Source organism: Elephantulus edwardii, unplaced genomic scaffold (assembly GCF_000299155.1).
Source record: "Elephantulus edwardii isolate Elephantulus edwardi_28Jun2011 unplaced genomic scaffold, EleEdw1.0 scaffold00031, whole genome shotgun sequence".
Lineage (NCBI taxonomy): Eukaryota > Metazoa > Chordata > Mammalia > Macroscelidea > Macroscelididae > Elephantulus > Elephantulus edwardii.
In genome coordinates this window covers 3,768,750-3,780,116 of record NW_006399781.1, presented here as the reverse complement: position 1 = coordinate 3,780,116, position 11,367 = coordinate 3,768,750, and the positions used below count along the sequence as shown (strand labels likewise).

Genomic DNA, 11,367 nt, shown 5'->3' with positions numbered 1-11,367 from the left:
TGGGGGGGGGGGGAATCTGTCATAGACCTCTCCAGAGTACTGAAGAGTTATAATGTCAGTATGAAGACAAGGTTATACCTAAGCAAATTCAGGGATGTTTCAGTTGCTTGCCATGTATCTGAAAGTTGAACAATGACTAAGGACAATAGAAAAAGAATCAATGACCTTGGGTTGTGGTGTTGGTGAAGAGTACTGAATATTGGAATTCCAAGAGTATGAATAAGTCTGTCCTGGAGAAAATGAAACCAACATGCTTCTTCAAGGCAAGGATGGTAGAACTCTGTCTTAGGTATTTTGGGCATGTTGATAGTCCTTGGAAAACAGCAGCATGCTTGGAAAGGTCAAGGTAAAAGAGAAAGATCCACAAGACGATGGATTGACACAGTGGCTGTACCAATGGGCTCAACTGTGTTGGAGATGGCAAGGATGGCACAGGATAGGACATGATCTTATGCTCTACTAAAAAGTTTTCCTAGGATGTAAAACCTATAGAGCTGCACCATTGGTAAAAATCTAGCTAAACAACACATGGGCAGATACAAGGAAGACAGAAAGCAGTAGAGTGACTCTGACTAATGTGACAGATTCAGAAGAAAAGTTTATGTCTAATTGTTCATCTTATCCATAATAGCCAGAAGCAGAACTTCTCTTGTATACATCTTTTAGGTATCCTTCATTATGTAAGCTCACCTCTTTATGCTTTAGAAACTGAAATGTCATGTTATTATGTGCCATTGAGTCACCTGAGACTCAATAGTGATCCTATGTACAACAGCTTTGAAGCCTGACCTGAGCCAGTCACTGTCTCCAACACACCTACCCTCATTGTTTCAGTTACTGTATCAACCCATTCCATCCAGGGTCTTCCTCTTCTGCATTGTCTCTCCACCCTTTTGAGCATGATGTCCTTCTCCAAGGACTGGTCTCTCCTGGCCATGTGCCCAAAGTATGTGAGACAAAGCTTCAAACTGCAAGGCTCCAAGGAGAAAGCTGGTTAATTTAAAATTCCTCTTCAGGTCTAAGATTCCTAACTTTAGACTATACAGACACAGTGCATCTGGGTATGTCCACAAGAAATTATTTTATGAGTTTATCTGTTAACTGAAAGGCAGTTCAAACCTAACAGACCCACCTATGCTCTTGATGTGATTAACAGCCTCAGATATTTTCATAATGGTCCTTTCTGACAGCACATTTATGAGAATTTAAAATTTTGTTAAGGCTTAACCAAACTGTCTTTCCAGAAGTTTACTAATTTGTACTCTGAAAAGCTGTATTTGAGTGTCCTTACTTCTTCACAGGCAAATCAACATTGTTATCAAACCTCTAAACCTATGCCAGTAAATCACTGCTACAAATTCACTTCTTTGATATTCTTGTAATACTATGGCACAAAAAGATGTTAATTACAGTATTGTTTATATATTAAGAAGAGCAAAAGAGCCCAAGTACTTCCAAATAGGGACTGGACTAAAATAAATATGATGAAATAATGAAGAGGAAAACAATGTTGTTGAAATAATTTGTGGATATTTATAATATTATTAGAGATATAACATATTAAGTAATAAAAATAAGGTTCAGAACAGGGTATATATTATGTGGTCTGAGAGAAATAAAAATTATATCTAGATCTGGTATATGATAGAGATTCTTTTTTTAGAAAGGATAAATATAATACATATACTCTTAGCTAGAACTGTATTTGGGGAGTGGGGTTACTTGTTGGGAATGAGATTTGAAGAGGGAAATTTCACTTTTAGTCTCTATTACACAAGCACTTTTAATCAAGCATGAATTTATTTTATAAATACATTTCTATGAAGCTAGAGTGTTCCCTGGAGTCAAGGATTCTGAAGCTTCGTCTGACATATTGTGGGCATGTTGCAAGGAGGAACTGGTCCTTGGAGAGGAACATCATGTTTGGCAGAGTGGAGGGGCGGCGAAGGAGAGGAAGACCTTCGATGAGATGGATCGATTCTGTGACTGGAGCGGTGGAAATAAGTGCGTTTGAGATGGCTAGGTTGGCACAGGATAGAACAGCATTTAGAGCTTTTGTACATAGGGTCGCTATGAGTTGCAAGCGACTGGATGGCACATAACAACAACAACATTATACATTTATTTTATAAACACACTTTGATAGCTAATCCGTTCACATGAACATTTTGTTTTAAATGCACATATCACCGTATAAGTATTGCTACGTGCCATTGAGTCGGTTTTGACTCTTAGTAACTTCCTAACTGAAGGAGTCACTGCCCTTTCCTGCCCATGCCCACAATCACTGCTGCGCTTGCAACCATTGCTGCTGCCACAGGGCCAACCCAATCTGCTGAGGATCTTCCTTTTTTCTTGCTAACCTTCTACTTTACCAGGTATATGTCTTTTCCCAGCAATTGGTCCCATCTGAGAGCATGTCCAAAATAAGTGAGATGAAGTCTCACCATCCTTATGGAGAGCATTCTGGCTACACATCTCTCAAGATAAAGTTGTTTGTTCTTTTGGCAGCCCATGGGATAGTCTTTACCATCACAATTCAAGTCATAGTTTTATATAAATAAGTTAGCTAACCTTCATTTACTCTTCTACTTTGGAGTGAAAATAGAAAGAAAAGACTTTATGGAAAGCACATTCTCTTCTATTTAGTTGTCTTTCTTATTCATTGTGACTTGTAAACCAAAAAAGATACAAACCTTGCAAAAGGAAGATTTTGCTATCTTATTTTGAGAGTTGCAAAATCTTTACAAGGCCCTCATGTTTGATTTACAAAAATCCACTCTTTTCGCCATTTTCCCAGTGTCACTGAAGCTGCAGCCATGAAGGTCGAGCTGTGCAGTTTCAGCGGGTACAAGATCTACCCCGGGCACGGGAGGCGCTACTCCAGGATCGACGGAAAGGTGTTCCAGTTTCTTAATGCAAAATGCGAGTCGGCTTTCCTTTCCAAAAGGAATCCACGGCAGATCAATTGGACTGTCCTTTACAGAAGGAAGCACAAAAAGGGCCAGTCGGAAGAAATTCAAAAGAAAAGAACCCGCCGAGCAGTCAAATTCCAAAGGGCCATCACTGGTGCATCTCTTGCTGATATAATGGCCAAGAGGAATCAAAAGCCTGAAGTTAGAAAGGCTCAACGAGAACAGGCTATCAGGGCTGCCAAGGAAGCAAAAAAGGCTAAACAAGCATCTAAAAAGACTGCAATGGCTGCTACTAAGGCTCCCACAAAAGCAGCGCCTAAACAAAAAATTGCGAAGCCTGTGAAAGTTTCTGCTCCCCGAGTTGGTGGAAAACGCTAAGGAGGCACATAAGGCTTAAATAAAGATGGAGTTGTAACTCTAAAAAAAAAACAAAAAAAAAATCCAGATTACTCAGACTCATGAAATATGGAAACATTCTTTTTCTATGGGATTGTTAGGTTGAAACTGAACCTACACCAAAACAGCAACAACAACAAATCCAAATCCACTGTCATTGTGTCGGTTCCTACTCAAAACAACTGCACAGGAAAGGGTTTCCAACTGCCCACACAGGCCAAGGAATCCGACTGCTCGTCTTTCTCTGACAGAGCCGCTGGTGGGTTCAAACTGCCAGTCTTTTGTTTGGAGCTGAATTATTTAACCACTGCACCTCAGATTTCCTGAGAAACTGTTAAGTTGTTGTAGTTGTTGTTATCTGCCGTCGAGTCACTTGCAATTTGTAGCGACCCTGTGTACAACAGCCCTGAAATCTTCTCTATCCTGTGCCAGCTTTACTGTCTCTCTGACACACCTACCCTCATTACCCTGGTGACTGTATCGATCTATATCATCTATGATCTGCCTCTCTTTCTCTGTCCCTCTGCTCTTCCAAGCGTGATGGCCCTCTCCAAGGACCAGTTCCTCCTTGCAACATGCCTAAAATATGTCAAACGAAGCCTCAGAATTCTTGCCTCCAACGACCAGGCTGGTTTCAACCTCTCTAGGACTAACCTGTTTGTTATCTTGACAGTCCATGGTATATTCAACACTTCTTCAGCACCACAGCTCAGAGGCATCAATTCTCTATCATCCCTAGTTATTGTCTAGATCTCTGATGCACAGCAAGCAATTGCAAAGACTATGGTCTGGATCAGGTGCACCGTAGTCTTCAGACTGACACTGTTGCTCTTCAATACTCTGGAGAGGTCTCCGACAGCTGACTTTCCCAATGCAATTTGTCTAGGAGTGTTGGTGATGTAATGGTTAAAGTACTCTGCTGCTAATCACAAGATCTGCATTTTAAACGCACAACCACCCTATGGGATAAAGATATAGATGTCTATGTCTATACAGATTTGAAGCCTTAGAAAAACAGTTCTACTTCACCTTATGGTATTATTGTCAATCAAAACAGACTTAAAGGCAACAACAATAATAATGCATCGCTGCCAGGTCTGAACCAACTCATAGCTTACCCTTCAGCTGATTTTCTCAGGAGGAGAATGTCCATCTTGCTCCTAGAAGCTGCTGGTGGATTTAAAGCACCAGAGAAGCACAGCCTTCAGGGTAGCAGGGTGACTCATGATGCCACCAGTGCTCCCTCTCAATGACAACAGTGCCTTTAAATAGTAATATCCTCCAACGTATATAAAAGACTGATTTTTGGGGGCGGAGGGGAGAAGTACTCAATTGAGAAAGTTATATAAAACACTTTTAATTAATGCATGAGAATTCTGCCTCATATGGTAATTCACTGAGATGTTATTAACTAACCAATGGTGTTCAGGTGTTTGTGAAAGCAGTTCACTCACTTTTAAGACTTGACTGCCATGTGTTATTTATGCAACTCATTGCAACGTACACATTGTGAAAGGTACATTGCTGGTTTTGTTGTGTACCATAGAGTCAGAACCAACCCATAGTTGACCCTTCAGAGGGTTTTCAGCGACAGTTAATTGTGCAGGAGGAGAGTGTCCATCCTTCTTCAGCAGAGAAGCTGGTGGCCTCAAACTGTGTGCCTCTGGGACTGAAGTGCAGCTTCTTTCCACTAGGCCACCAGAGCTTCCTAAAGGTACATTGGAAATCTAAAGCCTTATTTCCAGGGAACTTAAAAGCATATATATTAATTGACAAAATTAACTTACAACAATACATATACTGTATTTAGGAAAACAATTTTATTTATCTGAAATAAAGCATATATTATTGTTGCTGCTGTTGTACCATAAAGTCAGAACTGGCTGATAGCTGACACTTTAGTGAGTTTTCACAGGCTTTAGATCACACGGGAGAAGACTGGCCATCTTTCTTCTCCCTTTTTCTTTCACATATTCCCTCCACTCACCAAACTCTGTGACCTCGTGTTCCCCTCCCCAGCCTCAGGCCCCTTTTGTCCTCCTCTTCCTTCTTTGCATATCCATACACATCTCATTGGTTATACTTCTGTTTTTACAAATGCAGAACAACTGTCATGCTTTTGGGCTGGCAGTACAACTCCTTATCACTAAGGCATCAGAGTTCTCTTAATATATATTATTATTATTGTATGTATTTATTTCCCCACTGTATTATGTATGTCTATGTATATACATTGTGTGTTTATATACACACATGCACATATATACATATATATAAAATATAGGGTCAAATACATAAAGAAATGCAGAAATTCTCCAGACATTGAAAAGTGGATTCTCCTGGGGAATCTGAATTGAGAAAAGGTATACAAATAAAGTTTGTTTTCCATTCAATCATCCATACACATTTTGTTTTATAACACTACTGACAATCTCACAATATAACATTATCCCCACTTTATCTCTGAAATTCTCATGTCCATTAATCCTACTATTTTACATTATCCAGCGCATATTATAAGTGTTCTATTTCTTTCATGCATTGCCATTCTTCTTATTAGGTGCCATCAAGTTGATTCTGATTCACAGAGTTCCTATCTGTAGAACAGGTGGAGATCTTGCCTGGGTCATTGTCATCCTCACAATTTCTGCTGAGCCCAAGCACATTGCTGCAGCCACTGCATTGCTCTCCTCTTTTTGAATGTTTCCTCGCCTTCTTTTTCACTCACAAGCTGTAAAAATGGCCTGTTCTATTGACTATTTTAGTACACACTCAACATTTTCCACATTGTTCTTTCACATAAAGTGAACAAAATTGTTAGATGTCATGTCCTCCTCTGAAAAATAGTCCAAAGAGCATCATTGACCATTCTACGGCTTATGATTTTTTTTATTGTTTTGAACTGTCTTTGAAACTCTTATCTATCCTCAGTGAAGACCTATAAGCTCTATATATAATTGAAATACTTTGATTTTCAAGGGTAGAATTATCAATAAAAATAATAAGCAATAAAGTATGACAAAGACATTTGACTGTGTGGATCACAACAAATTGTGGCTAACCTTGAGAAGAATGGGTATCACAGAACACATGATTGTGCTCATGGGAAACCTATCTACTTGGACCAGGAGGCAGTCATCAGAACAGAGCAAGGAAACGCTACATGGTACAAAATCAGAAAAGGAGTGTGTCAGGGATGTGTCCTGTCTTCATACTTTTGCAATCTGTATGCAGAGCCGATCATTCAAAAGTCTGGGCTGCACAACCTTTGTTATGCAGATGATGCAACCTTACTTGCTGAAACCAAAGAGGGTTTAAAGTATTTGCTGCAGAAGGTCAAAGACTGTAGTCTGCAGTATAATTGAAACTCAACATCAAGATGGCCAGCAGTGGGGGTGGGAGGTAATCATAGGGTTATACAATTTGATGGGGAGTGTGAAGGAAATGGGAAATTTCCTGTGTGAAAAACAACATATTCAAACTGTGTAAATAAACCAGTATAATAATAAAACAAATTTTAAAAAAAAGAAAACAAAGATTTTCACCACTGGGCCAACTGGCAGCATCAGGATAGATGGAGAAGAGATCTCGATGGCTAACAATTTTAGCATGCTAGACTCCACAATCAATACTCACTCTTGGCACCAGAAGTCAGGAAATCAAAAGACAAAATGCATTGGGAAAATTTGTTGTCAGGTACCTTTCCAGAATGCTTAAGAGCAAGGATGTCAGTCTAGAAACGAAGATGCATCTGATCCAGGCCATGATCTTCACAGTTACTTGCTGTGCTTTAGAAAGCTGTACAATGATCAAGGATGGCAGAAGAAGATTTGATGTCTTTGAGTTGAGGTGCTGGAGAAGAGTATTGAACATACCATGGACTGCCAAGAGAACTAACAGATCTATCCTAGAGAGGATGAAAGCAGGCAAGTATTTTCAGGATCCCTCTCACATACTTTGGGCATGTAGTCTGGAGGGACCAGTCTTTGCAGAAGAATATCATGCTTGGAAGGGTAGAAGGGCTGTACAGGAGAGTAAGACTCCAGATGAGATGGATTGAAACAGTAACTGGGCTAATGAGGATATGTGTGTCAAATGCATTGGGATTGGCTCTGGAGAGAGCAGGGTTCATAGGGTCGTTATGAGTCGTGGCTGACATGACAACATATAACAATGACGACAACGACGACAACAACAACAACAAAGTAAGACAAAATCTCAAATCTTTGATTCTCTCTTTTGGCTTGTTGTTGCTGTGTACTGTCGAGTCAGAACCGATCCATAGCTGACCCTCTGCCAGGTTTTCATAAGCAGTTAATTGCATAGGAGGAGATTGCCCATCCTTCTCCTGTGGAGCAGTTGGTAGATTTGAACCATGTGCATTTTGGATTGCACAGCAGCTTCTAGGCACTGGAGGAATAATTTATGTTGTGGTTAAAAGTCTTGACAATTCTGGGAATGTATTTAGAGAACAGAAAAACCGAAAAATAAAATCAATCCTTCTAATTAAAATCCTTATAATAGTTAATTACAGACTGTTGGGTTATGCCAGAGGTACTTTTTTCCTCCCAGTGTGGCACAAAATGTTTTACCCATATTATTCTCACCAAATCCTTACTATTCTTCGATGATGTGGGTACAACTTTTGCTCTCACTTTTACAAATGTTTCATGCATGTACATGGTTTTGGCTTTTTTTCTTTTGCTCCCTCCCTCTACCCACCGAACACTTTAACCTTGCGATTCTCCCCTGCAAGTCCTCAGCCACCCTGTCCCCTTTTGTGTATACACTCACATTGCATTAGTTATTCTGTTTTTACACTATACACTTATACAGTATTTGTTCTTATGCACCTGAGTTAGTTCACTTAGCATAATGCTCTCTAGCTTCTCCCATGTTCTGTAGAATTATTTTATAAAAAAAATCATTACTCCTGAGTGCTACATAGTATTCCATCATGTGAATGTACCAATTTATCAAACTAGTCATTTTTTTTATATCTAGGATGTTTCCATATTCTTGCCATTGTGAATAATGCTGCTATAAATATCAGTGTACAAATTTCCTTTTATATCTCAGTTTTATTTTCCTTGTAATGGGGGCGGGTGTGTCAGTGACAATAAGATTGGCACAGGATGGAGCAGGGTTTAAGTCTGTTGTACATAGGTCATTATGAGTCTCAGGTGACTCGATGACACATAAGAACAACAAACAATATATTCCTAGCAGTGGTATATCTAGTCATATGGAATCCTATGTTTAACTTTATGAGGACACACCAAACTGCCTTCCAGAGCAGTTATATCCACCAACAGTGGATGAGAGTTCCAATCTCTCCACATCTTCTCTAACATTTATTGCTTGCTATCCTTTTAAACTTTGCCACTGTTACTGGGATGAGGTGGTATTTCATTATGGTTTTGTGTGTGTGTGTGTGTGTGTGTGTGTGTGTGTGTGTGTGTGTGTATGTGTGTCATCAAATTGGATCTGACTGATACAAGAGAGGAGATTGTCCCTCCTTCTCCAGCAGAGAATCTGGTGGATTCTAACCTCTCACCTCTGGGGTTGCAGTGCAGCTTCTTGCCACTAGACCACCAAAGCACGCCTTCATTGTGGTTTTGATTTCCATCTCTCTTATTGAAATTATTTTGAGCATTTTGTCACGTGTCTGTTGGCCATCTGAATGCCTTCTTCTGTGAAAGGTCTTTCCATATCTTTTGCTCATTTTGTAATCAGGTTATCAGTCTTTTTCTTGTGGAGGCCCTGTGGTATTCTGTAAATTTTTGATATGAGACCCTTGTCTGAGATGTCATTGCCAAATATTTTTCCCAGTCAATTGGTTTTCTTTTCACCCTATTGGGAAAAGATTTTATGAACACAAAGATTTAATCTTTAGAAGCTCTCATTCATTGTAGAGGGGTAAATTTAAAATAAACAGAAGAATGCCATATATTGGGTTACACCCAGTATTACTATGGTGAATTCCAAAGCTAGATATTGAGTTGAAATAAATTAACATTATTTTTGTGTGGCATTGAGTTGATTTTCAGTTCATAGTTTTCAAATATGGCAGAGTTGATCTGATCTTTGGGTTTTCTAAACTTTAATTTTTATGCGAGCAGGAGACAGAACTCAAACCCAGTAGATGAACTTGAATCACCAACCTTTGGGTTTAAAACAGAGCACTTAAGGGTTGTACAATTAGGACTCCTTGCTTTTTACACTATTATATGTAGAATTCTAAAAGAAAATAATTTTAAATTTATATATACAGAAATTACAATTGCAAATTCATGTAATTTAAACCAATCATGCTTTAACTTGACAACTGCAGAATAGCTTGTCTCCACATTGTCTTCTTGCCTATAGCACCCTAAAGCAAATTTCAACTAAGAAATATTGAGCAATTAAAAGGTGCATCTTCTTAGGTATTTTCACCTGTCTCTCAATAACTTTGAAGTCCATGTGTGAAAAAAAGACATATATAACCTAACCATCCTAATTAGGATAACTTTAAACAAAACCAAAAGGGAAACATCCAAGTCAGTGGTTCTTAATCATTATTGCACATTGACACCGTCTACAAACAGTGCCTGGAGACTTAACTCCAGAGACTTGATTCCATTGGCCCGAGGTGTAGACAAGGCTTTGGAATATGAGAAAATTCCTCAGCCAAAGTAGAGAACCACTGATATCCACATCTGTAAGGAAGCAGATGACAGTCTTTCATTGTTTTCTGTGCTTATACAAAATCAGGACCAGAGGGAGACTCATCAATAACCTGCGTTATGCAGATAAAATAACCTTGCTTGCTTAAAGTGCAGAGGACTTAAAGCACTTGTTTTAGAAGATCAAGGAATGCAGCCTTCAGTACGAATTGCATCTCAATGTCAAGAAAACGAAGATTCTGACCACTGGACTGATAGGCAACAACATGATGGATGGAGAGGAGATTGAAACTGTCAACAACTTCATCTTACTTGGATCCACAATTAACACTCTTAGTACAGCAGTCAGGAAATAAGGAGACACATTGCACTGGGAAAATCTGCAGTTAAGGGCCTCTCCAAACTATTGAGATGTCAAACTAATGATGTCAGTTTGAGGACTAAGATGTGTCTGATGCAGGCCATAGTCTTTCCAATCATTTACTATGCATCTGAGAGCTGGACAATGAATAAGGATGACAGAACAAGAATTGGTAGCTTTGAGCTGTAGTGTTGGAGAAGAGTGCTGAATAGCTCATGGACAAACAAGATAAGAAACAAATATGTCTTGGAAAGGGTTCAACCAGGGTGCCCTTTGGAGGCAAGAATGATGTGGCTCCAGCTCACACACTTTGAAAATGTTTCTAGGAAGGTCTATTCCTTGGAGAATGACATGATGCTTGCAAGGGTGAAGGTTTGGCGAAGGAGAGGAAAACCTTTGACCAGGTGAATTGACACAGTGACTGCTACAATGGGCTCTAGTATGTCAGGATGAAGGAAGATGGTACAAAATAGAACAAGGTTCAGGTCTATTACTCATAGGGTTGTTATGAGTTATACTAAACTCAACAGCACCTAACAACATACATACATACACACAAACAAAATCTATGCTTAGACCAAAAAGCAGTTATCTAAGCAGTGCAAGGTAACACTCCCTGGCTTAAAATAAGGATTGGTTTACATCAGGACTATATCTTCTCTCCATATCTATTCAGTCTGTGTTCTGTGCAAATCATTCAAGAAGCTGGATTTTATGAAGGAGAGTATGGTGTCAGGATTGTAGGAAGGCTCATTAGCAACCTGCATTAGGCAGATGACACAATCTTGCTAATTGAAAGTGAGTGGGACCTGAAGTGCTTGTTGCAGAAGATCAAAGGCTAAGGCCTTTAATATTACATCTTGTCACCAAGAAAACAAAAATCTTCACTACTGGACCAATAGGCAGAATCATGATGTTGTTGTTGTTATGTGCCGTCGAGTCGTTTGCGACTCATAGCGACCATATGTACAACAGCCCTAATCCCTGCTCTATCCTGTGCCAATCGCATGGCCTCTGACACACCCAT

The 11,367-nt window shown here is 39.4% G+C and overlaps 1 protein-coding gene across 1 annotated transcript; it reads left to right on the top strand.

Moving 5' to 3' along the window:
* Positions 1 to 2,819: 2,819 nt before the first annotated feature.
* LOC102848620 (60S ribosomal protein L24-like) lies at positions 2,820 to 3,293 on the top strand. The gene has a single exon (XM_006884048.1). The coding sequence runs from the start codon at positions 2,820 to 2,822 to the stop codon at positions 3,291 to 3,293; it is 474 nt and encodes a 157-aa protein (XP_006884110.1).
* The last annotated feature ends 8,074 nt before the right edge of the window (positions 3,294 to 11,367 follow it).

Bases quoted from the DNA above. Each gene is read 5' to 3' on its own strand.
- LOC102848620 (XM_006884048.1), top strand. From the start codon at position 2,820: ATGAAGGTCGAGCTGTGCAGTTTCAGCGGGTACAAGATCTACCCCGGG.